The sequence below is a fragment of the Rhodamnia argentea genome, chromosome 7 (genome assembly GCF_020921035.1).
Source record: "Rhodamnia argentea isolate NSW1041297 chromosome 7, ASM2092103v1, whole genome shotgun sequence".
Taxonomy (NCBI): Eukaryota; Viridiplantae; Streptophyta; class Magnoliopsida; order Myrtales; family Myrtaceae; genus Rhodamnia; species Rhodamnia argentea.
Genome location: NC_063156.1, coordinates 8,030,285 through 8,055,287, shown reverse-complemented (window position 1 = coordinate 8,055,287; position 25,003 = coordinate 8,030,285). Strand labels below are relative to the sequence as shown.

General features: G+C 38.6%; 3 protein-coding genes and 1 long non-coding RNA gene across 8 annotated transcripts; 3 read left to right on the top strand and 1 right to left on the bottom strand.

The window, feature by feature from the left end:
* Positions 1-4,958: 4,958 nt before the first annotated feature.
* Positions 4,959-8,595, top strand: LOC115752528. Of its 2 annotated transcripts, none has more exons than XM_048283146.1 (4): positions 4,959-5,499; positions 6,517-6,717; positions 7,485-8,278; positions 8,321-8,595. In XM_048283146.1, exons 1-3 carry the CDS (start codon positions 4,999-5,001, stop codon positions 8,256-8,258), a joined length of 1,476 nt encoding a protein of 491 aa, XP_048139103.1. In that variant the 5' UTR covers positions 4,959-4,998; the 3' UTR covers positions 8,259-8,278; positions 8,321-8,595. The 2 variants fall into 2 exon arrangements, with proteins under 2 accessions (XP_048139103.1, XP_048139102.1); XM_048283145.1 differs by having other exon boundaries at positions 4,960-5,499; positions 7,485-8,296; positions 8,340-8,595.
* Positions 8,596-9,176: 581 nt separating this feature from the next.
* Positions 9,177-13,875, bottom strand: LOC115752532 (membrane-associated progesterone-binding protein 4). Of its 2 annotated transcripts, none has more exons than XM_030690763.2 (8): positions 13,622-13,875; positions 13,282-13,358; positions 12,509-12,580; positions 11,698-11,735; positions 11,182-11,225; positions 10,545-10,591; positions 9,761-9,935; positions 9,177-9,532 (listed from the first exon to the last, which is right to left on the bottom strand). In XM_030690763.2, the coding sequence occupies exons 1-8, from the start codon at positions 13,724-13,726 to the stop codon at positions 9,365-9,367; spliced, it is 726 nt and encodes a 241-aa protein (XP_030546623.2). In that variant the 5' UTR covers positions 13,727-13,875; the 3' UTR covers positions 9,177-9,364. The 2 variants fall into 2 exon arrangements, with proteins under 2 accessions (XP_030546623.2, XP_030546624.2); XM_030690764.2 differs by having other exon boundaries at positions 12,509-12,575; positions 13,622-13,816.
* A 900-nt stretch (positions 13,876-14,775) lies between these two features.
* On the top strand, positions 14,776-24,550 carry LOC115752530 (endoplasmic reticulum-Golgi intermediate compartment protein 3). Of its 3 annotated transcripts, none has more exons than XM_030690761.2 (12): positions 14,776-14,903; positions 15,021-15,163; positions 16,108-16,190; positions 17,070-17,145; positions 17,230-17,297; positions 18,041-18,125; positions 19,534-19,655; positions 19,800-19,883; positions 22,655-22,801; positions 23,416-23,524; positions 23,682-23,801; positions 24,223-24,550. In XM_030690761.2, exons 2-12 carry the CDS (start codon positions 15,076-15,078, stop codon positions 24,294-24,296), a joined length of 1,056 nt encoding a protein of 351 aa, XP_030546621.2. In that variant the 5' UTR covers positions 14,776-14,903; positions 15,021-15,075; the 3' UTR covers positions 24,297-24,550. The 3 variants fall into 3 exon arrangements, with proteins under 3 accessions (XP_030546621.2, XP_030546622.2, XP_048139123.1); XM_030690762.2 differs by having other exon boundaries at positions 14,780-14,923; XM_048283166.1 differs by lacking the exon at positions 14,776-14,903 and adding an exon at positions 14,909-14,926.
* Positions 19,920-21,208, top strand: LOC125316088. Its single transcript, XR_007199407.1, has 2 exons — positions 19,920-20,398; positions 20,494-21,208. It is a non-coding gene; the product is annotated as an uncharacterized LOC125316088 (long non-coding RNA).
* Positions 24,551-25,003: the final 453 nt, after the last annotated feature.

Here is a 25,003-nt window from a genome sequence, read left to right as displayed (position 1 = left end):
ATGGCAGGAACTATCGCCTTATTCTATCAGTTTAATAGAAAGCGACATGCAAAGAACATAATTTGTACGAAGCAATTCAATTTTACTTGAGATTGGAATCTTGTTGTGGTGGTCAAACGTCAAACTTCAAAGGCGTGCTAGGAATATCTGCGTATGGTATATTTCCGAGGACATTCTTGCGTCTTTTTCAACGTGCAAGGAGATGCGCTATGCCCGTCAGCGTACACGAAATTTGCCGGGAATTTCTTTTCTTTTCTTTTTTGTCGAAAATTTTTCCGATAATTTAAAAGGACTATAGTTATGGAAAAATTCCAGAAAAATCATTAGGCCGAGTTAATTCGGTTTGAATGCTTCATTTCTCATTAACACTGTTGTTTAAGTTTAAGCCGATTTTTTAAAAAATTTTTATTAGAATTTTTAAATGTGGCTGTACTGAAAATTTTTAAGATTTTCTTTTCCGATTGCTGAACACCATTCATTTTTCTATAACTTGGGCTTTGTTTGTTGGGAGTCGGGACTCATGAAAAGTCAAAAATAGTTTCTTTAACTTTCTCATCAAATTATCCAGTATGATTCAAATGTAAAAAACTCTAATAAAATATTTCAATGTTTACGTATCCACATTTACATATTATCAAGATTTCAGATATTTAAAATTAAAAAAAGTCAAAGTACGTGTAATGTGAAAATGAGATAAATAGAAACAAAAAAAAAAGTCAAAATTAAAAAGCTACTCCGACCAAAAAACAAAGAGCGACTCCGGACAATCTCTAAATTTGTGAGTTGTCCTGTCATGACACGAGGTAAAAGAGCCAAAGTTCGAATATAACCATAAATAACAATTCTTATTTTTATATGTTTGACATGAATTTTAAATTTACTTAATGACTTGTCTTATTAAAGGAAAAGAAGTTCGGTTGCAATGGAAGAAGGATATTAGTGAACAAATTCATGCCAATTTTTAAATCAGCCATATTGATATTGTTAGCGGCGACTAATTCAGATTTTCTGCCTAGAAGTTTTCGTGTTCCTTGATATTTGTTTCACCGTTTACAAAATTATCATCTGCGCTTATATTCTTTAGATATAGAAACAAGATATTGGGGTGTTTACATTAATTTTTTATATTGTTTTTTTGCTACTAAGGTATTTGTTACTTTGGTACATGACTTGTGTGCACACCGATTTTCAATTTTCCGAAAACTGAAAAAGAACGACTCTAAAATACGCGATAACTTTATTTACTACGCAATTCTTACCTTATTCTTTATCGAATCACAATCATTTTAAAGTTCAAAAGAGTTTTCTTGCACATCCTTTAAAGTTAAAGCATAAAATGGCGCCATTGATTTTTTTTTTTAATTACTGGATCTTGTGACCTGTATGCACTTAAATGGAAAATTCAAGTTTCTGTTCTACCTTTTAGTTATATGAGGATAATTAATTTGGACCGTAGCTTTTATTATTCTCCGCCCATTTTTTGCGAGCAATCTGTACCCTGAGCCAAAATCTTAGGGAGGGAAATTTGTGGCCGACAGATCAATTTTAGATGTATGTTGTTATGCTAGTAACTCTTTGCTATGTTATCTTATATGGTTACATGTTGTACCTAATTAAATTAGAAAAAATTTAATGCCATTTTCCTTGCTACGCAGCTGTCGAGGGCAATGGGTTTTTTACTAAGGAAATCACCATTGAGAATTTTTCGCAAGGCTGAGCACGCATTGGGCCGTGGCTTTTTGGAGCAGCTCGGAAAAGCCGACGCTCTTCAGGTGCAGCTTCTTGGGATACCAGGACATGCTATACGTGCGCATTGGTGACCAGTCGTGATTGCGATGTACATGGCATGATGGATTGCGTTTGGAAACGCGGCAATGCAGCCTGTACACGCAAGCCGAACGAGAAACCAAAGAGGGTGTTCGTGGTGGCAATGGACAGTTCTTCTAGTTTCATTGTTGTGGTCGCCGCCCCGACGTATCGATTAGCTTTAGTTGACTAAATCCATTGCGACAACATCCAAATATCCTGAATCCATTATTTTAACTTAATCGGATTTTTTAAAATGAAATCCTAATAGAACCCATTCAAGCACTTGACAACACGACACATTTCACGAGTCTTGCACAAACCCTGCACGAATCCTACACGAATTCTGCTCAAATTTATCTTTTCAAATTATAAAAAGTTCGTATTCCAATTCCAGTGTGCTACTAAACATGGTAATTCATCATTTCCATGACCAAATATTCCATTCCGACTATTTCATTCCGACTAAACAAAAGATGGTGAAATCCAATAATCCATGTTAATCTATACATGATTATGGAATAATTTTCTTTTTTTCTTGTGGGAAGTTTATAAGAACCATTCATAACTTTCCTCTAATTCTACAATTTAGAGGTTGCATATTACAATTCCGAGACCACACAATTATGAAAAATGTCCCACACTTCACATCATACGATGCTACAATTCTTCCAAACATTTTTGGTAAAAGTGTCAGACAGCACAAATCAAAGTTACTATTTTTCCAAACATTCTTTCCTTGAGGGCTTTAAGTACGCATGTCTCGAAGATTATGCCGATTTTTGTTTTACGTGGCCAAAAATCTTGATAATATACAGCTTCATTGTTTCAAAATTTTATCAAGAAAAATCAAATTTTCCTAACTTGGCACACATAGCTTTGGCCACCGTGGGCTTAGGCCAATTAATCTAATTGAAGCTCAAAAACCCCATTGCCTCAGTCCATTAATTCAAATGCAATTTTATGATTTCAAATACTAATGGTGCAAATGCTTTCACCATGCAAGTCAAAATCAATAACATTTTTTTATTAGGAGTCTAGTTTTTCTATGCAATAAATAACTAAATAAAGCTCCAAGATTTAGGTGTTAACAACTTATCACAAATTGAGAGGGAATGAGCATGTCGAGGGACTCACGTACGCCGACTAGATTAGGATTAGATATAACATTGGATCCCTTCCATCTTTCCTTAAGTCTCATAGGTTGGATCATGTATTCTTTTGGCTCGGAGGTAAATGACTTCATACTCATAAATTTATCATGTACTTAATGATACTCTGTCTCTAATTCAAGACTGGAATGTATTAAATGCTTTCTTAAATACATCCACCCTTAAAATTTATCATATTAACCCCAGCCTTCGAGTTCAAAGATTAATCTTGCAAATCCTTTTAAGTCATAGCATACAATGACTCGGTCATGTTAACCTACGTGGTACAATTCCTGAAAGCTTATGTAATTAATGATATTTTTTAATGTCAGAAATTTACAAGGCCGAGCACACTTCACGACTCTTGTACGAACCTTTGCAAGAACCCTGCACGTGTAGCCTACTTAGATGTAATTTGCAAAGTCTTTTCTCTCATTAGTTCTAACATCTAATTTTTTGATGTAATCTAGGAGGAGCTCATGCATGTATGTGCATGCCTATTTTCAGTCTAGCGTGCTATTAATGTTTCACACCTATGTTTTTTAACACCTTTCTTGTTATGTACAAGTTTGTGATCTACATTAAAGAGGGAAGTATTTGGAGAATATAGTCGTACGTGGACGTTAAGAAGACCAATGTCACGTTCGTGGGCAACGGAATTCGAAAAACAATGATCGAGAGCAATTGAAAATTCCATCCATGAGAGACCTTACCAGTCGACTACAGTGAGTGAGTTAGTGAATCTCAATCTCCGATTGAATGCAAATCAAATACTAATTTTAGATCCAAAAATGAATAGCTCTGCTTACCGATTGGCCATCATCTGTTTTTTGCAAACAATTTTACGAATCTGCTTGTTCTTTGTCTGTCTCGAGCGGTCACTATGTTCATATCAATTAATGTTAGGAATCCGCTCGTCCCTTAAGTATATGCTAATAGTTCCGATTGCAATGATGAAAGGATTAAAATAAATCATGTGAATTTTTAAATTGATCATGTTGATATTATGAGTCATGTCTAATTCGGATTTTCTCTCTAGAACTTTTCCATGTTTCTCATTATATCATTTTATCATTTACGGGTTATCACTTGGGCTTACATTTTCTTGATATTTCAATCTTAGGAAAGTTGCAAAGTTCATGCACAATGGAAGAGAAAGCAGAAGAAAAACTGGCCATAAGAAACAAAAATCAATTATCCAATTGGCATTTAGCATGATAACTGTTGAACGGATGAACGGAAGAGCTCTCTAACTAGATGAGATGAAAAGAAAGAAAAACAAGAATAATCAAGAATATAGAGATTCACGTGGTTCGGCGAAAATCCACCTACATCCACGGGAGAGAGACGATTTCTTATTTTTTAGCCTAAAGAGATGCAAAATAGCTAAATAAAAGGATCCTCAGATTGATATCCTAAAGATCTTACCAGTTTAAGAAACTAACTAAAAAATCTTTAATGATTATCCTCCAAATCTTTAGAAACATTTTGACATATCTTCAAGCCTTCCTTGACTTGATAAAATTCAAGACAACATCAGCAAAAACCAAAATTTCATTTATTTTGCCAATTTTAAATAAGCATCTATTCAAGTTATTGAGAAAATAGCAAAATGTTCATTTAACATTTATTTTCTACCAAAAAAAAATTATAATAACTAGGAAAAATAAAGAAAACAATCCATCCGATGAAAATTACCCAGTCTACTGTTAAATCATTATGATGCAGCGTGTGTAGAATTACATGAAAAATCAATAAATATCGACATCCGAATTTTATATATTAATCTTTTGAAATTGTATAACATTCTAAATTCGGCAAATAAACAAATTAATATATACTTTCTAAACTTACGGAGTCGTTTGTACGGGCAACTTGCGATTTACGACCGCACGCTTGAAAATTGAAAACACGCGGAAAGAAAGGGCGGGAAAGAAGATGAGCGAGAAAATGGAGCTAAAACCCGACGCCAATCCGGAGGGCTTCGGAGATTCGAAATCACAAAGTAGACGATCAGCAGAGTCTCTCGTCGGGTGAGACCATGAAGAGAGGACTCGGGCAAACCATCCACCTCGACGATGGAGAGGACGCCGATCATGACTTCCTCTCCCAGGTCGCCGATGTGGAAGCCCGCGCTCTCTCCTCGAAAACGACTGTCAAGCGCGTGAAGCCCTCATTCGCCACTGCCGCCGATGCCAGAGAAGTCAAGCCGCAAGTCAAAGGAGCATACCTCGCGGCTCTCAGAGGGGAAGACACCTCTGCCCCGTGGCCCAAGCAGCAGAGCAAGTTCGTCGGCGCAGGAAGTCGGGTCAAGGTCGTGGCGGGTGATGGCACTAATGCTAGCGGCGGGGATAACGCGTGCTTCAAGTGCGGCAAGTTAGGGCACTGGGCGCGGGACTGTGATAGTGCTCCTGTTGGAGGAGGGACGCAATCGAGCGAGCTTCAGAAGGCGTGTCCCTGTGGGTTGGGCGATTGTTTGGTTCTCACTGCGAATACGGAGAAGAACAAGGGCAGGAGGTTTTATAAGTGTCCTGTGAGAGAGGTACGTTTATTGATCTTCGCCTATCTCAATATTGATCAGCGATTGGAGATTTATGGAGAATGTTTGATGATCTGACAAGAGTATGATTTTAGTTTATGCCCAAACGTTCTCGTTTTTCATTGAAAATACGTACATTCCGTTTCCCGAGAGAAGCTGGAACTGTGGCTAGCTTTACCATAGCACAGCATTTAGGTGTAGAAATTCTCGATGGGGTGTTCGAGAATTCTAGTTACGAGTCATGACTCGGAAAGCTGCACAAGAATTACGCAACAAGCTGCAATGTCGCCATAAACTTGCACAAATCTTCTGCAAAATGGCATCTACATGGTGCTGCCTGTATGCCACCACAATCTTTATAACTGAACAAAGAAGAGGTTTAAAGAATAGCCAAAAACTGTGGGAAGGGTCGGTGGGTCCTTAATTTGCTTTTGATAATATCACTGAAGAAATACTAATCTCTGTGTCCTCAACAGTTCTATTGTTTCTGCCAAAGAAGCCAAAAAATAGACGTTGCAATCAGATCATCTGATTTCTGAAGAGCTTATGTGTTGCCAAGTGAAGCCTTGCCTCATGCTAGCTGACTCTTGTTTCTTGGCTTGAGCATTGACCGACTACAATGGTTCCATTTTTTTTTTTATGCTTATCGAGCTCTCAATTAGCAGTGAACAAAAGCTTGGTTGAGTCCATTAAATATTCTGATGGATAGAGGTCTAACAAGTTATTTCATCCAGTTGGTTTGTACTGTCTTGAGAAGGTCTGGCTTGATTATATGAGAAAGCTTCTTTTGCCTTTTGCACTAAAAAGGGTCATGATGTTTTGTACTGTCATTCTCCTCCTCTCTTGCTTTCTGTTCGTCACTCAAGTGGTACACCAGCATACTTAGCTTTCATTGAACTAATTTTGGTGGAAATAATGTGGTTTGGGCTGAAGCTAAGTTCTAAGGATATTTTGAACGTCTCTAATCTGACAATTGAGCTCCTGTCTTTACTTCATGCCCTAACTGTTGCTTTTACACAGGAAAATGGGGGTTGTGGTTTCTTCGAGTGGTGTGATAATGATTCTGGAGCAGCCTACATGCCCAATATGTCCAGTGATAGTCGCAGCAGCTCTCAATTTCCAGATCTTTTATGCCCATGCGGGGCTGGGTCTTGCTTAATTTTAACCGCAAAAAAGGGGAATAATGTGGGGCAGCAATTCTATAAGTGTCCTGCCAATCAGGTATCACTCAGAGGCCTGATCCTTATAGATTTCCAATAGTCTCTCTCACACAACAACAGTTTCTCTGCTTTTACATTTGCTTTCCCTCTCCATTCAATTTATGCTAGGGGGTTTTGAGTTGAACTTCTTGGATAAGACCATTGCTATTTTCACTGTGTAGTAGATGCTGGGCTCGTGACTCTTTCACCAGGATCCGCATAAGCCTAACCGGCATAAGCCTGTTAACTCCTGTTAAACATTTTTGCACACCACTAGTCAGATAACTCTTGTTAAAGATGTTTGCACATTCTCATTGGAAGTTCTACTTGTATCTCAAAATAAGTTACTCCCCTACTTATGTCCTCCAACATGACACAAGATGTGCCTAATCCCATATGAACACAGCAAAATGTCAGGTGGGAGGAAATCGAAGCCCCTTGTGGCCTTGTTCTGCAGTCCCAACTTGAGAAAAGGATATGATTGATATTACAAATATTCAGATTAAAAAAAAGATTGGCCTTTTTTTTTTTTTTTCGTGAAGCATTTGTCTTGGTATTGGTGATGTTAGCGGTTTTATCGGTTGTCCTTTCTTCTGGCACACTTGAGACTATTGAATGACCTTGGACTCTTCAGATCTTCAATAGAAGTTGATGGCGCCCCGTGGATCACATAATTGGCTATTTAGAACTTCCATAAAGTGTTGTGTTACCTCTCGGGACTCATGGGAGGAGTACTTTTGAAGAAATTTTCTGGTATGTAAATCTTAGCTGTTGTCCATTTTCATGCAGGGAAGTTCCTGTGGTTACTTCAAATGGTGCAATGACCATACTGCGGTAGCTAGTCTTCCAGTAGCTAGTCTTCCAGCAAGTGCCGATAAGGTCCATAACAGTTTCAATTACACGGGCAGCAAAGGCTACGGCACAACAAGTGGATCGTCCTGTTTCAAATGTGGCAAGGAGGGACATTGGGCGAAGGACTGCTCTTTGCCTGCACCTGACTATTCTTCCGTTTTAAGTGCCGGTAAGGTCCATAACAGCTTCAATTACGAGGGCAGCAAAAGCTACGTCGCAACAAGTGGATCATCCTGTTTCAACTGCGGCAAGGAGGGACATTGGTCGAAGGACTGCTCTTTGCTTGCACCTGACAATTCTTCTGCTTCAAGTGCCGGTAAGGTCTATAATAGCTTCAACTACGGGGGCAGCAAAAGCTATGACACAACAAGTGGATCGTCCTATTTCAAAGGTGGCAAGGAGAGACATTGGGCGAAGGACTACTCTTTGCCTGCACCTGACTATTCTTCCGCTTCAAGTGCTGGTAAGGTCTATAACAGCTTCAATTACGGGAGCAGCAAAAGCTACGGCACAAGTGGATCGTCCTATTTCAAAGGTGACAAGGAGGGACATTGGGCAAAGGACTGCCCTTTGCCTGCACCTGACTATTCCACTTCAATTGGAACTGGAAAGTCATCTTCACCTGGTTCTCGTTACAAAGGCAGCAAGGCAGGATACAGTGCAAAAGATTGCCTTCCTTCTAACACTGTGGTGAAGTGGGAAAGGCAGTAACTCTTTTTGCTGTTGTCCCACTTGATTGTTACAGAGAAGGGATTCTACCGTCTGATATTGTTCTTGATTGTTACAGAGAAGGGATTCTACCGTCTGATATTGTTCTTGTGCATACGCTTAAGGAACTTTGTGCTTGCTCTAATTTGATGATTTTCCTCCCTTGAGATTTCTAAAGACACTGCTGATTAGACCGTCATGTTGCTTCCTTTTCTCAAAACTAACAGCCAAAGAAGTGGCTTTTGAATGTTAATGTAAAGGTTTGTTTCGCGCCTATTCAGAAGTAGCTCGAGCTTTTAATAATTGAAATGGCTTATTGAGCTTGACATCGTGGGTACATTACAAAGCAGTATAGCATGAAAGGATCGGTCATTGGACGAACTCCTTTGCTCTTAGGATTCTCCAGTTGCGGTATTTGCAACCATCGCCACTTATGATAGAACTTGCTGAAACTCCGAGAGTTTTGATAGTTGTATGTCATGTCTTTGTATATATGGTGTCATCTAGTGTTGGGATCTGATCCTTACTCATGTTGCATCACATCCCGAAGTCCCTTTGCCTCCACTCGTGCAGAGTCCTTTCTCAACATATTGAAGAAGGAAGGTAAACAAGTCACAGCAACGACGGAAAGATCCAGGTATGGCAGCACAATGTTATGCAGCCAATTTGTTGTCGCATTCACCGTTCATTTGGCCCATGGCATTTTCTGACACCCCTGGTTTGCCTTTGTAGCTTTCGTTATGGTTCAACTATGCTTTGCAGAATTATTCAATCTTAAACACGCTGTTAATCAATTTGGCCACGCCATTAAGAGCGGAAATAACGCCAAGAAAGTCAGGACCAAACAAAATGCAAGTGTTGCAAAAGAATATGAGTGAAATTTAACATGTAGGGACTATGTTGAACTATAAATTCAAATCAAATGAATGTATATAACATACAAAAAAACACTTTTGCTCTTTTGAGAGACCTGTCATTGATGTGCGGCAGCAATGGATGTGCTTCGGTGTAGACATATCTATCTTCTATGGCGTCATGAACATTTCAAGCTCCATGTTTACACTCCAAAGAGAGACGTTTGTTATACACGGGTCATGCAAAAATCCAACTCAGACTTGACAGGTCTTAGCAAGGTCGTCACATCCTTGATATACTTCCAACCCTGGATTGTTCAGCTGGTCCTCTGTAAAGCAGGCGCAACGCTTGCTCATCTTCCCTGTCAAAGCAATTTCTTGAGGTCTCTGTACCAATCTCGGGAAGCCAACATCACACCAAACCTGACAAATGAGGACAGATATAAATTTACAAAAATAGAGAAGAACATTTAAATCGCCAGAAATGATACTCGCAGTCATGCACGCTTCAGCAGATAGAAATGTCCGTGGGTATTGCAAAAATAATAACATGTTCACATTTGTCCGACACAGAGCACAAAGAAATAGTATCCGTATCATGATCCAGAGCTTGTTGAACATTGACGTCTGAAGTCATACAACTTGACGTACCTGTCCTCCCTCATCCTGACTCCATCTGGAATTGCAACTAGGCTGTTTTGCTTCTTCTTTCTTCTGCTTTTCCAATAATTGCGCACCTCTAGCGGCCTTAGCTTCAACTCCTTTCAAATATTTTGTAGGATTTCCTTGGCTGTCATAATAACGGCCAACTAACTTGCCAACATATCTGATGACACAAGAAAAGACAAGAAGATACCTCTTACACACGAAGGAACTTTTTGTTTAATTAAACAGAATTTCTTATGGTGACCACTACGTTAGATAACAAAAGTTTGGTAAAATATCTGCATTTGGAAAAATTACAATTACCCACTTTCTGGATCCACGTACCCACTCAAGGGCCAAGGTTCAAGCCATTACCTCTCCCCTATCCCATTGCAAATGAAAAAGATGACAATGAGAGTACCTATTGACACAGTCAATCTGTTCTTAATTACCGAGAGATCTCCAAATAGACATTTGATGAAAGTATTGCAGTGAGATATAAAACTTGGCAAGCCCCGTGAACCTTTCACACCCTCTGACAAAAGTCATACTTGAGGGAAAATCTTTTCTCCGAAATAAAAGTGTTGTGACCACCACCCCACCCCCCCCCAAAGGAAATAAATGCAATTCGATCAAACAGATAAGCTACCTTGAGTCCTCAATATGTCAAAGCACTCTACCATTAAGTACGTCACGCGGACAATATCGACTTATAAATACATGCAGACTTTAAATGAATAGAATGAGAAGCTACTAGTAAATAGAAGAATGTAGCATATACTAAACTCACGTGTAACTTCTAAAGTAGAAGTCCCTCCAATCGACTACACTCTTCACCTGCAAAAAATAGCAAAGTAGAATCAAAGAATGACGACTAACGGATAAGCTTGGACGATAACATGCTTTTTAGTTTAATATTTGTAGCAGACGTGATGGCATAAATTCCCCAAGTACGAATGAAGTCAATCCCCCATCAAGTAACATCTAGTAAGAGACAGGTCTTCAGCAATAGTAAGTGAATAAAAGTTATAATCCAAATTATTAGTCTGTGACAAAAGCAGCACCATACTTGAGGAAATGACTAAGTTGATTATTTCTTCCCAAAATTTAGTTTCGAGCTATCAATAGCTTTAAGCTAAGTTAATGAAAATAGAAGAAAATTTTGTGAGCAGCTATAACACGTGAAATGATGCAGGCGCAACAAAGTGTTGACAGTGGCAATCTACAGAAGATTTAGACTGCTTTTAATTTTAACGCCCGATGTGTATATGCTCCTCTTAAAGTCCTGTCCATTTGGTGTCCTTTTTATTGTCAATCACACAACCTGAAAGACCTTCAGCTGAAGTAAAGGTCTATCTGATGAGGTGAGCCACTGCAAATTGTTGAGCACAAAATAACAAGTAGAAGTCCAAAATAATGTTAATTACCTCAGAGCTGGATAAGCCACGCAGGGAATCCGTGAGTCCCTCTCCTTATTGAAATGATACAAACAAACAAACAAAGAATAAATGTAAATAGATCTGGAAGTTTTGGAAACTGCAATTTCAAGGTGCCAAGACAAAATAATCATCTGTTAATATAGACTTCATAAACTATGTCTTTTACGGAGACTAGTAATCTGATGAGGATGAGGATGAGGATGAGCATGAAGAAACAAAACTTATACTAGTGCAATTGCGGGCTGAAACTAGAAAGGGCAACAATTAAAGGCACTAGTATAAATATATCCACATAGAGTGGTAGACTTATTGTCCTCTCTTACGTATACACCATTACCTTTAGCAATGCCTTGCTCTTTATTGACATAAAATCTTATGCCAGATGAGAAAGAAGACAAGTTGAAAGAACCCAAAATTTTGATTATGTGGCCACCAACCCATTTTTGCCCATGGGATCTTACATTTAACTGCAATACAGTACTCATGCTGCAAGGAAAGGCTTACCTGTAAAGTTTCCTGAAACAAATGCTCGGGAGGCATCTCTGAGTTGACCAGGGCAACATGGCAAGACTGACATCAGTATGCGAGTCATGGATGAAAGAAATTCAAAAACCTATAGCAAAATGCTAACAGGTAGGGTTTTAACTGAACTAGTGGCTTGCCCAAAATTAAGAATTGCAGTAGATTTGGCCAGAGCATCTAGTATCATTCCCAATAATTGCCATAACAATAAGAGCTCTCAAGTATCATGGCTAAAGCAACACAACCACCACTTCTTACAGGTGAATAGCATAGGTATTGTGCTAAGAACATAATGAAGACTTCCTTGACTAGCCAGTCTGATTCAGCACATAACAGTGAGAATCATTCGCTATCATTTACTTATTGAACTAACCCAGAAAATTTTCAATAAGAGATCACATTTGAGGTGTTCATTTGTGCAAATTCTTATGCTGCGAGTTCTATATCTCTCTAAGGAGTTCCCTTGACCATTGATATGAACATTCTTTCTACTTTTTAGCCTTTAAAGGCAATTTTTGTAAGGCCATTAGATGATAATATATCCTAAGATGATGAAATCTGTCCAACATATGCCAATGGATTGACACACGAGGTGAGATGGACTCCCCTCTTTCCCAAAGATACCAAAGTAACACCATTCATGTGATTGTGCATGCATATGCGTTGTATCCATCCATCATGTAAAGCAATAAGAGCCAATATTGCCTAATGTTGATAGTTTCTTCTACAAGCAGCAACCGATATACTTGTGTCCACAAGCAAAAATGTACAGAGCCCAAATCAAATCATATACCTTCCAGCAAAATGATGGTAGCCTCCTCCCATGCCATAGTGTGAGTTTCCCTTTGTTACGTCAAACACTGAACTGGCCCAAGATAACATGGTACCAATCTCAAATAAGTAGGACATACTAAATCAGCATCACAAACTATATGCTTCTTGATTTTGCTATGAGAAAAGCTATCCACTAAATTTCTTCGAATTTGCTGTCTGCATTTGCTACCCTCAAAATTCTCAAAATCACACTATCTCATGGTTTTGAAACATTCTCTCATTCTCTCAGCAAGGTGCATGTGATTGTTCTATACATAGAAATCTAAGAGCTTTCTCAATTAAGTTAATATCCAATTGTATAATCTCCTGTTCTTCAAGAAAAAGCAAGACCTACTCTATCACAGTGGCGATTCCTTCGTTTGAGCAATCATAACAAGTTCTCAAACTTCACGATTGCAAGAAGTACAATTGAAGAGGATTTTGTAGGATAAAATCAACATATATCTACAAAACAAAACTAGCTATCATCTGATCCGATTATACGAATATCCCCTACAGCAAGTAGAGAATCATTGTCACCAGATAGCCAGACCAACATTTTGACCCCAGTGTTTAATCGGTAATGTTGAACTGGAAAGATAACTTGACGATGTTGACGAATCCCACGTCTTTAAGCAGAGTCCTTACGTTTTGCTATTCATTAAGAACTGGATGGGCGAGTATATTCACTCAAACACAAGATCAGAGAAACCGAGAGTCTAAGACATAAAATTGAAAAGAGAGAGAGAGTACCCCAAAATTCCAAGAAGAATAGGTAAAGCATCATCAGTCCCATTATACAAAGCTAGTTCTTCAATCGTGAACAGCCTCTACACATAATTCAATAACAGCACCGTTAAGCACAGTCCCATATACAAACTCCCAAGATAAACACTACCGTCGCCACAAAAATCAATCAGTCCCCACTCAAATTCAGGTATTGCTCGAGCAATCGGAAAGCTGTTCGAAGTCAAAGATCCAAACTTTCGTTTGTTGGACATTAAAGTAGGAGACTCAGAACTCGAAAGTGACCCGAGTATCGAAAGGGAAAGAAAAGTAAAAGCAGAGAGATAGCAAGTGAGAGAACGCAGACCTGCTGAGAGGAGGAGAATGGAGTGGGGTAAATCTTGATGAGAAGGGCAACGACAGCGACCGAAACTGTGGTCATCCCCACCCAAGCACACTTGGGCACCGACATGTTCTCTCTGACGCTCGCGGCGGTTCCTGGTTTTCTCGTACTAATGTCTGACGGGCGGGCATGGACCGTGGTTCTTTTGCTCCGTTGTTGGGGTTGGTGTTCCTCCTTCTGCAACTATATTTCTGTCTCCCTTTTAGTTTAGATAGAGAGGAGCCGAGGGTGCCTAAACCGCTGGGCCAAAAAAAAAGAAAAATTGTTTGAAGACAAACCAAAATACCATTTTTACTTTGTCCAGCAAATGAAAACGATGGATTTTGATCTTCCAATTTTTATAGATGAGAAGAGGACCTTGATTGACACATGTTTTTAGGGCGCATATGATAATCATTATGTTTCTTTTGTACCCTTTCAAACCTATTTTTGGAACATATTTAGAGTAGAACAATTCTTTTGGTAATGCAATTTTTGAGCTATATAAAATATATATATATATATATTTCATAGATAGGTTTGAAATGGATTTTCTATTTTTGAAATAGAAACGGAAGAATTTTTTTTATCGCTCGCACCCTCACTCTCGTATGCGGTCTCCCTCTCTTGCTTTCTTATGTCCAGTCTCCATCCGAGACTCGGTAAATGTTAACCGTAGAAATTTAATGGCGTCATCAAATAAATTTACTTTTCAAGAACTGAAATTTATGTTGTTATCAAACAAGTTTCTTTGCTCTAAAGCTCGCCTAGAAATTATTGTCAGAATGAACTCATGTTTGCTCGGCAAGGATACAACAATTAAAATGAAAATTGAAAAAGTTAGCAGACCAATGAAATGATAAAGCCAACATAAAATATGTCATAGGGATAAATTCTTATTATTCATGATTAATTTATTTAAGTGTGGTAAAATCCGAGAACAATTCAAGAATTGAGATATTGTGAGCTTTCATTTTTACCGTCAAATTATTGAGAAATAAATGATTTCACTTGGTAGCATAAAATTGACGAGGTGAAAGAAAATTAAAATAGACAAAAATTGTAGTGGAGATAAAAAAAAATTGCAAAAAAAAAAAGACAATTATTTTGCTAAATAAATAACTAGATAATGGAAAATATACCGGATTCGGCCTGTAGCTGGTTGACCCGATTCACCTATCTTTCTCCGTTGTGATTTCTCTGACTTCCCTCTCTCTCTCTCTCTCTCTGTATTTGCCTGCCTGCGATCACGACCCTGATTCGTCGGGTACGAGCTCACGCTTTCCGGTTGCGTCAATTCCATCAATGTCCTGCTCGATTTCTGTCCTCTCTCTTTTGGGATTGAATGATCGATGATGGAGCATCTTGTGATCGGGTGTTTCAGGTGGTGAATCCGAAGATCTTTTTTCCGCTGAATTGAGGTGAAAGAGCGAGGAACCATGGGGGTCAGGCAAGCTCTGAAGAGCCTCGATGCGTTTCCGCGTGCTGAGGAGCACTTGCTGCAGAAGACGCAGTCCGGAGCTCTCGGTTAGTCGTTGCCTTGGGGTTCTCTCTTGGTTTGCTCGCGCTTCGTGTCTTGTTCTCGGTTGGAGATGGTTTGTGAATGCCTTTTTGGCTTCGTGGTTTATCTATGACTGGCGGAAGGGTAAAAAATGAGCTCTTCCTGATTGCGATTGTGGTGGTATTTGTATTTGTGATTGTGTTGGAGGGTGATTTGCCTGGGGCCTATCTTTCAATGCCGTCTTCTCGGGAGGGAGGGTCCTGGAGGGCGTTGCTTGAATAGGGCGGGGAGTAATTGTTGAGATTTGAATGCAACTTCCTCTCTGCATCTGTCTTTTGTGAATTCGTTCTGATGGAGATTTAGTGGTTTTAAGGAAAGCTTTTGGAGGGCTTTTGGATGCACAGGGCGTGCAGTTTATTAGTCAATTCGCTTCTACTATGGGTCTTGGAGAAAAGCAGAAGTCCTCTTTGGGCCATTGATAAGTTGTTGATTAGGCTTCACCAGCCCCTTATTTTCTCTTTTACCTTCCTCTGTTGCTAGTCTTTTCTCAAACATAAAAAAGGACACTACTTGAGTGTAGAAGGAGCTGAAGAGCATAGAGTATTGGTCCTCCAATATCAAAGTTTACTCAAGGATTTCGGAAAAACTTTCTTAGTCCTCCAATAAGCTAGCTCTGCTGGCTGTTTGCCATGGCACTAGTATTGGTGGATTAAATTTCAATGTAGTCAAAAAGAATTTGACTGCGTTCTGAAAGCTTATATTGATGATTCTCTGAAACTGTTTCTTCTTTCCATACCGTAATATATACGTTCCAAACACATCTCCAGTCTCTCATGATTATCTTGTCAACAAGTCATTTAATCTTTGCAATGGCTGATGCTTTTGCTTAGAATATGAAGGATTGAGCACTGTAATCATTGGATGGTTGATAATGATTGTAACCTGAGACTTTTCCTTTATGTATTTGCAGTTTCTGTCATTGGGCTCACAATAATGGCCACATTGTTCTTGCACGAGCTCAGATATTACATTACCACGTATACTGTTCATCAGGTTTGTTTCTATCTTCATCTTAGTGCTGCAACTTCTTTGGGACATGTGACTAGCTTGAGCATGTCGCATGCTCGGGGCTTAGGCCAGTTTCAGATGTTTCATTCCAGGATTAATAGAATTTATGCGGTTCTCAGAATTGTGATACTGAGTTATGCATGGAACTCTCAAGCACATCCTTTAAGTGCTGAAGTCTAGGGACCAGAGCTTAGTTGTTTTGATTGTTCCTTGTTTGGTATACTCATACATCCTGACAACATTACATGTCCTTTCCTTTTGCCTCTCGGTAGTCTGACAGTTGTCCAGTGTCAATTTTCTGTCTAATTCTTCCGAGTCATAAATTTTCAAACAGTGTCTGCTCTTCTGCAATCGTTTATGACTTTTGAGGGTTGCCATTGTGCATGAGATTTCATATTTTTTTTCTTGTGGAGCATGCATATGAAGGACATCTTCAAGTTTCTTGAGGATTGTTGGTACTTCTTTCTCTGCATAGTTGTAACGTCTGTTTTGTTTTGTTGTAAATGATCAAAAGCGGTATAAATCGTTTTTCCTTTACAGGAACAGCTTTGATTATTACTTTGAAGTTTTTTTAGAGCATCATCCTTATTTTTTCATAGTTTGTGATTGTTCTGCTAATGCCTCTGGACATTGTATTCTATTCTCCAATGCTTTGTAGAGAACAAAGAGAAGTATTTACCCATGAAGCTTTTTCCTCATAGTTTGTATGTTTTCACCACAATTTGTTTAAGGTGTATCCTTTCTCGAGATTGAAGTTTCTAGGGTTGTCCAAGCACTATATAGTGTTGCATAAATTATTGTTGGAAGGGTAGTAATCCTACTATCTGCCATTTGGTGCCTCACTTGGTTACTCGTGTGTGGCAGATGTCAGTGGACTTGAAACGAGGAGAAACGCTTCCAATTCACATAAATATGACGTTTCCATCTTTGCCTTGCGATGGTTTGTACTAAATTTCAGCAATTACTGTCAGCTTATCCATATGTAGCCCTTGTTTTAATGTTTTCGATTTTTGGCTTCTTGCAGTTTTAAGTGTTGATGCTATTGACATGTCGGGGAAGCATGAAGTGGATCTCGATACTAACATTTGGAAAGTAATACATTCTTGCTCCACAGTGAAACCCTTTACTGGTTTGAGCTGATTGATGATTGGATGCTGTGTGTGTTATCTCTAGTTGAAAAACAAATTACTCATTCATCCACAAGTTTTGAGGAATATGAGGAGACCTTTATCAACGTAGGGTTGACTCTCTGCTCCCTGACTGGTTGGATTGGCAACAGCTCTTCTGTCTCCACAACTTGCAGACATCCAAATTTTTATTTCACATTTTAGTATATGAAGGAATAAGGAGAAAAGCAATGGAAGAATTGCATTGCAGTTTGGCTCGACTGTAAGGAAAATTACAGGCAAAGAGCTCTTTGTTTATTAAGTGTTGAAATGTTTTTTTGCATTAATAGTTGATAAAGAGGACACATTTTAAGGAAGTCATTTGTCGGTGAAGCAATATTTCATTTTTGATACATATGTAGATACCACCTCAGTTTAAGGAAGCGATTGTAGATTTAGCTTAAATACTCTGTTCCCTTAATAGGAAACATTTCTCTTTGAAAAATGGAAGTTAACATGCTTTGGGACATGGGCACTTTGACATGATACTGTGTACACATAGCTAGGCGTCTTTGTGAAGCTCCAAATTTCAAATTGGTTCTTACCACTGAAAGTTCAAAAGGCAGTTGCAAAAAGTTGTTTCAGTGTGTTGTGATATGAGTTTTCTGTGGAGAGCCTAAATAGTCTTTTGACCCTTATTCATATGGATCTGTTTCCCTTGTGTTGCAGCTTCGACTGAACAAATATGGCCAGATTATTGGTACAGAGTATCTGTCAGACCTTGTGGAGAAGGGGCATGAACATCATGAGCATGGTATAATCCTTGGTGTAAACATCATTTTGTGGGTGCAATATTGAGTTTTTAGCTGCTCCTTTTGTAATAAGTCCTAAGGTGGCATAGGTTGTCGCTTATTCTAAATACTGTTTGCTGGGAATGTCTCTGGGCTGCAGTTCTGTTTTGTGAATGTATAGGAGGTCATACATATGTGAGTCCCTTTCAATAGTGTACTATTAACTGGTATTCTGTGTTATGCTTCACTGCACCTATCTAGTTTATAAGAGTATCAAATGACGTACAAGGAGGATTAACTGGTAGTATATACAATGGCAGTTGATCATAGATACCAACCGCCAAATTTTCTTCATAGGTTGCACTATCAACTGCTGGCATCAACAAATCCTTTCATTCTAGATGAGTCTCTGGGCTTTAAACAAATAATTTTACCTTTCTATAGTTCCCCATTGACCATATCTTTCATCTTCCAGTTTCGTGATGTACCCTAAGAAACTTTATTTGGATTGCCTCATTTACGAAGAAAGTTGGAGCAACAATAGGAAATGTACTATTTACCTGATTAGCTTGATTTGAGAGACGGAAGATATGAAAGGAAGAAATGGGAACAGCAAACAAACTTTACCGAAGGACTGAAATAGGACTTTCGCCCAAAAATAGGGAGTGAGGGAACTAAAAACCGAGACAGGAAGATAGGCAAAGAAAATTTAAACATACAAGTATTAAAGAAAAGCTTTCAGAGCATAGGTTGCTCTCAAGGTTGAAGTCTCATATCATGGTTTTGAGGCATTTTTATTTATTTACCTGCATGGTAGATGTTGGCTCACCACAAGTGATTAATGAGTTTATGAGACCACTGATTGTGAAGTTATCGAGAGATTACTCAATTAATCACAACTTCAAAATCAGTTGTCCTTAATTAGGCAAATAAAAGTTAATTGTCTATGGGCTCGTTCGTAATTTAGCTACTAGTGAGGTATCTAGAAGGTGGTAGACTCCATTAGGAGCAAGTTTAAAAGTATTAAGCTGACACTCTTTCAATTGATAGGTTCTTTTTATTGGATAAAGTAGCTTATTTACAGTCCTAGTATAGAGAATGGGTTTACTTTTGATATAGAAAAGACTTGGTTTATTTTCTTTCATTAGGTTCCAGGGAAGTTGGTTGTGATAAGAGTAGTCTATTTGAAGAAATCTAGACATGATCCTATTCCATAATATCATTGACTTAAAATTTTGCTGAATAGTCCTTTTCTTTTTAGATTATTTTCCCCCCTAAATAAGAATAATGTCTTTGGCTTTGTTAGTGTATCATTTCCTTCTGTGATTGTTAACACACTATGGGATCACAGCTCATAGAGCTTCTTTTTATTCTAATACTAATCTGTATCAAGTGGGTGTACAATTATAACATCTGGAAAACTTTGACCAGAGGATGGTAAGGATCATCATGAGGAATCAAGTGAAAAGACTCATGGCCATGGCTTTGATGAGACTGCAGAGAAAATGATTAAGAAGGTGAAGCAAGCATTGGCAAATGGAGAAGGCTGTCGGGTACTTTGAGTCCTCACCTTGAATTTTATTTAAGTGTTCAGTTAATCAAGAGCCTCTAGTTTCAAAGTTGACAAATGTTGAGCTGCTGGTAGTTTCTGCTCCAAAAATGTGATAGCTAATTCATTACCTTGACACTTCTTCCAGGTTTATGGAGTTCTGGATGTGCAAAGGGTTGCTGGAAATTTCCACATTTCAGTTCATGGGTTGAATATATTTGTCGCTCAGATGGTAATGCCCTTTTTGCATTTTTTTTTTTTCTGACATCGATCTCTCCTATTCTGTCAACTGCATATGCTTGACTTCATGTTTGTCGTAGATTTGTCTCATATATGTTTTGTGAAACCTAATGATTAAAATAGATGTGGGTAAAATTGAAGATGACTAATTTTTGGAGATTGTGGGGTTTGTAACATAAGATTCTTACCACTTAATTATGTCTAAAAGTTTTTTCATTGTCAGATTAGATTCACAAACACTCAACTGTGTTAGTGAAATGAATTTCGAGGAGAGCTTAAGAGATAAAAACTGCATTAGAGATTGCATGTGTACTATAGCTTCTGTGTCAAGAAACTAGTGTCTGTAATTAGGTAAAGGTCCTGATGGATTTATAACAGGAGGTCATGGCAGATTACCAGTTTGACAAAGATTCAAAATATATTATTGAGTCACATGATCAAGCAATTTAATTTGTCCCCTAAATCACAAAAAATTTTGATGAAAAAAATTTTGATAACTTACTGTAGGTTCTTAAGAATAACAGTAATCAGCTGCTTTTTCGGGGTAATAGCTAATCTGGAAAATGAATCCATATATGTCTCTGTCTGTCTGTCTACTGTAGGTTCTTAAGAATAACAGTAATCAGCTGCTTTTTCGGGGAAATAGCGAATCTGGAAAATGAATCTGTGTGTGTGTGTGTGTGTTCTGAATTGCCTTACATTTGACCTGTGAAAAAGTTTTCCCCCCACTATTTGGTTTTCAGTGGTTCTTGTTGTTTCATTACAGTAGCCTTCTAGGCTTCTAAAATCCCTTTACTCCTATTCATTTTTAGATTTTGATATTTATTTAGTCTAAAGGAATTATCCCCATCGACACAATTTTTCACTCTAATTCACAAGGTTGTCTCCTCTCAACCTTTATCTCACCTATATTCTATTAGGTTGACAAGTATTTCATTTTTTAGCTTAGACCTGAGTAACTACCATATAGTAGCAGAGAAAGCTAATAAGTTTGAGCATGTAGAATAAATTGTTGTTGACAATCCTTCAATATAATGGATGAGTGCATTAGGAATCCAAAACTTGGCCGAAAAGTGTAATCGAGTCCTAAAACTTTCGGATAGTGCAATCAAGCCCTAAAACTTGTCCAATTTGTTCAATCGCGTATTTGCTTAATTTTGCTAACTCCATCCAATTTGAGTGACAGAAAATGTTGATGTAGCATTGTTAACATTTTCGATAACATGAGGCACTGATGTGGCGCCAAATGTTTGCCACATCCGAAAAAAGGCAATAGTTTCCCAAAAAAAAAAAAATGAAGCTAAAAATAAAATGGTGCAAAAAAGAAAATCCAAAGAAAGTACAATTGAATCTGGACACGCAGAGAGATGGGAGAGAGATTGCATAAGGCCATAGTTGTGGTTGAAGGGGCACTGCCGCCACCCTGTCTGCACTGACGAGGGTCTGATCCTTGCTGCTGGTGAGTACCGTTAAAGAGAGCGTCGGCCAGATCTTAGCGAGGCCGCTTCCATCATTGCTCATCAAAACTGGAGATTGATGGATCTGAGTAAACAAAACCTGCAAATTGCCATTTCCATTTTCCCTAATGTTGATCTTCTCTAGAATAGATGTTTCTTGGAGATGGAGCACAAGAGAAATCTTCCACCAGCGAATTTCCATTTCCATTTTCACTGGGCCCCCTCAAGATTTTTCAGATGGACCAAATCTGATCTTGCTCAAGTAAAAAGCTTGAGCAACTAATCTCGCTAGTGTGGTCTCATAGGCGCTGCTGGCCGGCAACGAAGCTAGAGGGAGACCAGAACCGGCCCCTCAAGGCACGGCTCTTGTTGGTGTGAAGCAAGCTCAACCCTAATCTCGCTCAAACTCTGGTTTTTAGGCGTTGACTAAGGTTGGGACTGAGGAGTGTCGACCACAATTTGACGATGGCAGCGGTGGCCTCGCCTAGATCTGGTTTATCCTCTCTTCTTTGGACAAGAGTCGACTGCCCTTGGCAACGTCCCGACGAGGGTTGATGGCCCTCATTGACAAAGACAGGGCTGCCCCTTCAACCAGTGCTCATGGCCATATGCGATTTTCCTCTTTCCATTTTCATTTTTTTGGCCTTCCATCTGGTTTTCTCTTTTCGTTTTTGGCTTTTTTAACTTTTATTTATTGCCTTCTTTGATGTGGCACCCACTGATAACACCCACGTGCTATCAAAAGATGTTAAAAATTGCCACATACTTGATTATTCTTTCGTGATAAATTTTAAGATATTTACTGCACTTAACAATTAGGTAAGTGGATGGATTACAATGTAACTCTGTTATTGTAGGTGGGCTTCTTAGGATCTTTCTGTTTGCCAGTGCTACTTAAAGAACCTATTTAATTGAATGTTTTATTGAGGCAGTACCATTCATGACCTAATGTTTTCTTAAAATGTTTAGAGTTCATGTAATGAATCTTCCTTTTCTTGTTTCCACTGGTTCTTTGCCTATGTGTAAAACTTCTAAAGAAGAAGAAGAACACTGTTAGAGGATACTTGGTCTTTTGTGCAATGAGTCTGATGTAGGTTGAGTCCAGCAATTGCCTAGTTGGTGTATGTTAGGCTTGAAGCTGTAACTTGAGAGTGGTTGAATTTTATATTCCAAGTTGTCTTAGTCCTTAGATGCTTCTGTTGAGCTAAAAGAAACATTATTACTGAGAGACCGGTTTTTTTTTTTCCTTTTTGGAGCTTTAGCAGTATTACCCAATCATCCAAGCTGATGTAATATGTTTGTGCAGATATTTGAAGGAGCTATGCATGTAAATGTTAGTCACATTATCCACGATCTGTCATTTGGCCCAAAGTATCCGGGTCTCCACAATCCACTTGATGGGACTGCGCGAATTCTACAAAGGGCGAGTGGAATTTTCAAGTATTATATTAAGGTATGATCACATTAACCTGTCAATTCGGGCGGATTCTGGATCTCAGATGTCTTTCATCAGGTATAAAAGCATTTTCGGCATGAACTACAATTAATATGGGCTGAAGGGCTATGAAATAACTTTCTTTTTTGATACGAAGCATGAAAAAACTGAAGTAGAGTGCTAGAAATAGGATAGCAAAAAATGTCTTTCCTGGGGGAAGAGATCTTAGATTGGTCTGTATTATCTGACTTCATTACCCTCTTTGTGTGTGTGTTTTGGGGATCCTCATGTCTCTTTTTCCTCAGGGCTCAGGTTAAGTTTTCACTATCGTTTATTTGGCACTGTCGTAATCCTAGCTTTTCATTCTTTCAAGTCTTCTTTTGTTCTACTACTTGGATTTTGTTGTGAAGTCCTGAAGTGTCTAGGTGATATCTATGCCTTCTCTTTTCATGGAATATCCAATTAAGAGGAAAGCATTTCAGATTAAAATTGCAGAGTTTTGGCATGGCAGCCCACTGCTCTCATAAGCAATGTATTTACTCCGTTTTGTGCATTTTGATTTGATGCATGCAGCAATGTTATGGCTCTATTTTAGACTAATAATTGTGCTCATTTCACTAATTGTGTTGCAGATAGTGCCGACTGAATATAGATACATTTCAAAAGAGGTTTTGCCGACAAATCAATTTTCTGTTACAGAATACTTTTCACCTATGAATGAGTATGATAGATCATGGCCAGGTAAGATTTTTTTTTGTCTCCATCCTTTTGTTTGCGTGAGCTTGTGTGCTCAAGGATTATCATTTGACTTATTTTGTGACTATTTTACTCTAGATATTAATCTTGCCTTTTCCATCTATTCTTTCTAATAAGATTTCTCTTTTTTTTCTTGGTTCAGCTGTTTATTTCCTGTATGATCTATCACCCATTACTGTGACTATCAGAGAAGAACGCCGTAGTTTTCTCCATTTCATCACTCGGCTTTGTGCTGTACTCGGCGGTACATTTGCGTTGACAGGTGGGTCTTGGCCTCTTCCTGTTACGTGGGTTAGAATAACTTCTGTGAGTACCCTTGGAATGGAAATTTGAGTGGGCTTGCTATGCAATCAACTTAATGTTCAAGAATGGCTCTCTTGGAAGTATGATGAGCATGGAAAATCATGGACTTAGCTAGATATTAAACTCCTCTTCCTCTTTGTACTGCTGCTAATGATGGTGAATACTTAATATTTGATGTAATGAATTATGCGAAACTTAGGTGAATTAAATGGTGTTGAATTGTTAGATGAAAAAAAAAATGTTGTTGAATTATGCCTGCAATTTATGTGTGGAAGTAGTGCTTTGTTGGTGGTTCTTCAACTGTCCTTGGGTTTAACAGTTTCTTTTAATTGCATTTGCCTAATCTTCTGTCTGCCTATTTCTTCTTGCCCCATCGACAGGAATGCTTGATCGTTGGATGTACAGGCTTCTTGAGGCCATCTCTAAGCCAAACCCGAGAAGTGTACTCCGATAAGGTTGGGGAGCTTTGATTACCTGTTGTTTCTCCTGAAAATTTTTAGCAGAACATTCTTAAATTCTATGGGAGATTTCTCGCCCATGCGCCATTTGGTTAAATATGAGGCTGGGGGTTGCATTGTAGAGCTCGTCTAATTATTGTCATCACATCTTGTTTCAGTAGACAGATAGTGATTTAATGTACTGAATGTATCTTAGTTTAGTCCGAGAGTTTGATTATTTCTACAAATCAGTTCCAAAAATTTACCTCAACAAGAGAATCAAATGAAATTGAGGAGACTTTCATTTTAGATTTGTGAACACATCTGCCTCAGAGAAACAGAGTCTGGAACAAGCAGTACTTGAGGACTTTGTTCAGCAGTGTGATCTCTATGGTAGGCTAAGTCACGGTTTGGTGTTGGATCCACAGTAGTTTCACGTTGGCTGTCTATCTTCTGTACCTGCTCGAAACAGAGTCTAGAACATACATTAGTTCAGCATGCAGGAGTGATCCCCATGGTGGTTAGTTAGGAATTCTTGATGGTATTGAGCAGATGGACTACCACAGTTGGTTTTCACACTATGTCGGCTGAAGGTTTTGTTTAGCTGGCATGAGGGAGGGGGCACAAAGGTTGTTTTCCTGCACAAAGGTTGTTCACCCCTAGTCCATTGGTTCAGCAGCGGCTTTCTCTCCTCTTGTTGGTTTGTCATTTTCAAAAGAAGATT

Coding starts and splice junctions, on each gene's coding strand:
- LOC115752530 (XM_030690761.2), top strand. CDS start 15,076: ATGGGGGTCAGGCAAGCTCTGAAGAGCCTCGATGCGTTTCCGCGTGCT. Junction 16,191..17,069: donor CCACGTATACTGTTCATCAG/GTTTGTTTCTAT, acceptor CGTGTGTGGCAG/ATGTCAGTGGACTTGAAACG. Junction 18,126..19,533: donor GCATGAACATCATGAGCATG/GTATAATCCTTG, acceptor AACTTTGACCAG/AGGATGGTAAGGATCATCAT.
- LOC115752528 (XM_048283146.1), top strand. CDS start 4,999: ATGAAGAGAGGACTCGGGCAAACCATCCACCTCGACGATGGAGAGGAC. Junction 5,500..6,516: donor ATAAGTGTCCTGTGAGAGAG/GTACGTTTATTG, acceptor GCTTTTACACAG/GAAAATGGGGGTTGTGGTTT. Junction 6,718..7,484: donor ATAAGTGTCCTGCCAATCAG/GTATCACTCAGA, acceptor ATTTTCATGCAG/GGAAGTTCCTGTGGTTACTT.
- LOC115752532 (XM_030690763.2), bottom strand. CDS start 13,726: ATGTCGGTGCCCAAGTGTGCTTGGGTGGGGATGACCACAGTTTCGGTC. Junction 11,736..12,508: donor TACCATCATTTTGCTGGAAG/GTATATGATTTG, acceptor TGGTCAACTCAG/AGATGCCTCCCGAGCATTTG. Junction 11,226..11,697: donor TGTTTCAGGAAACTTTACAG/GTAAGCCTTTCC, acceptor CATTTCAATAAG/GAGAGGGACTCACGGATTCC.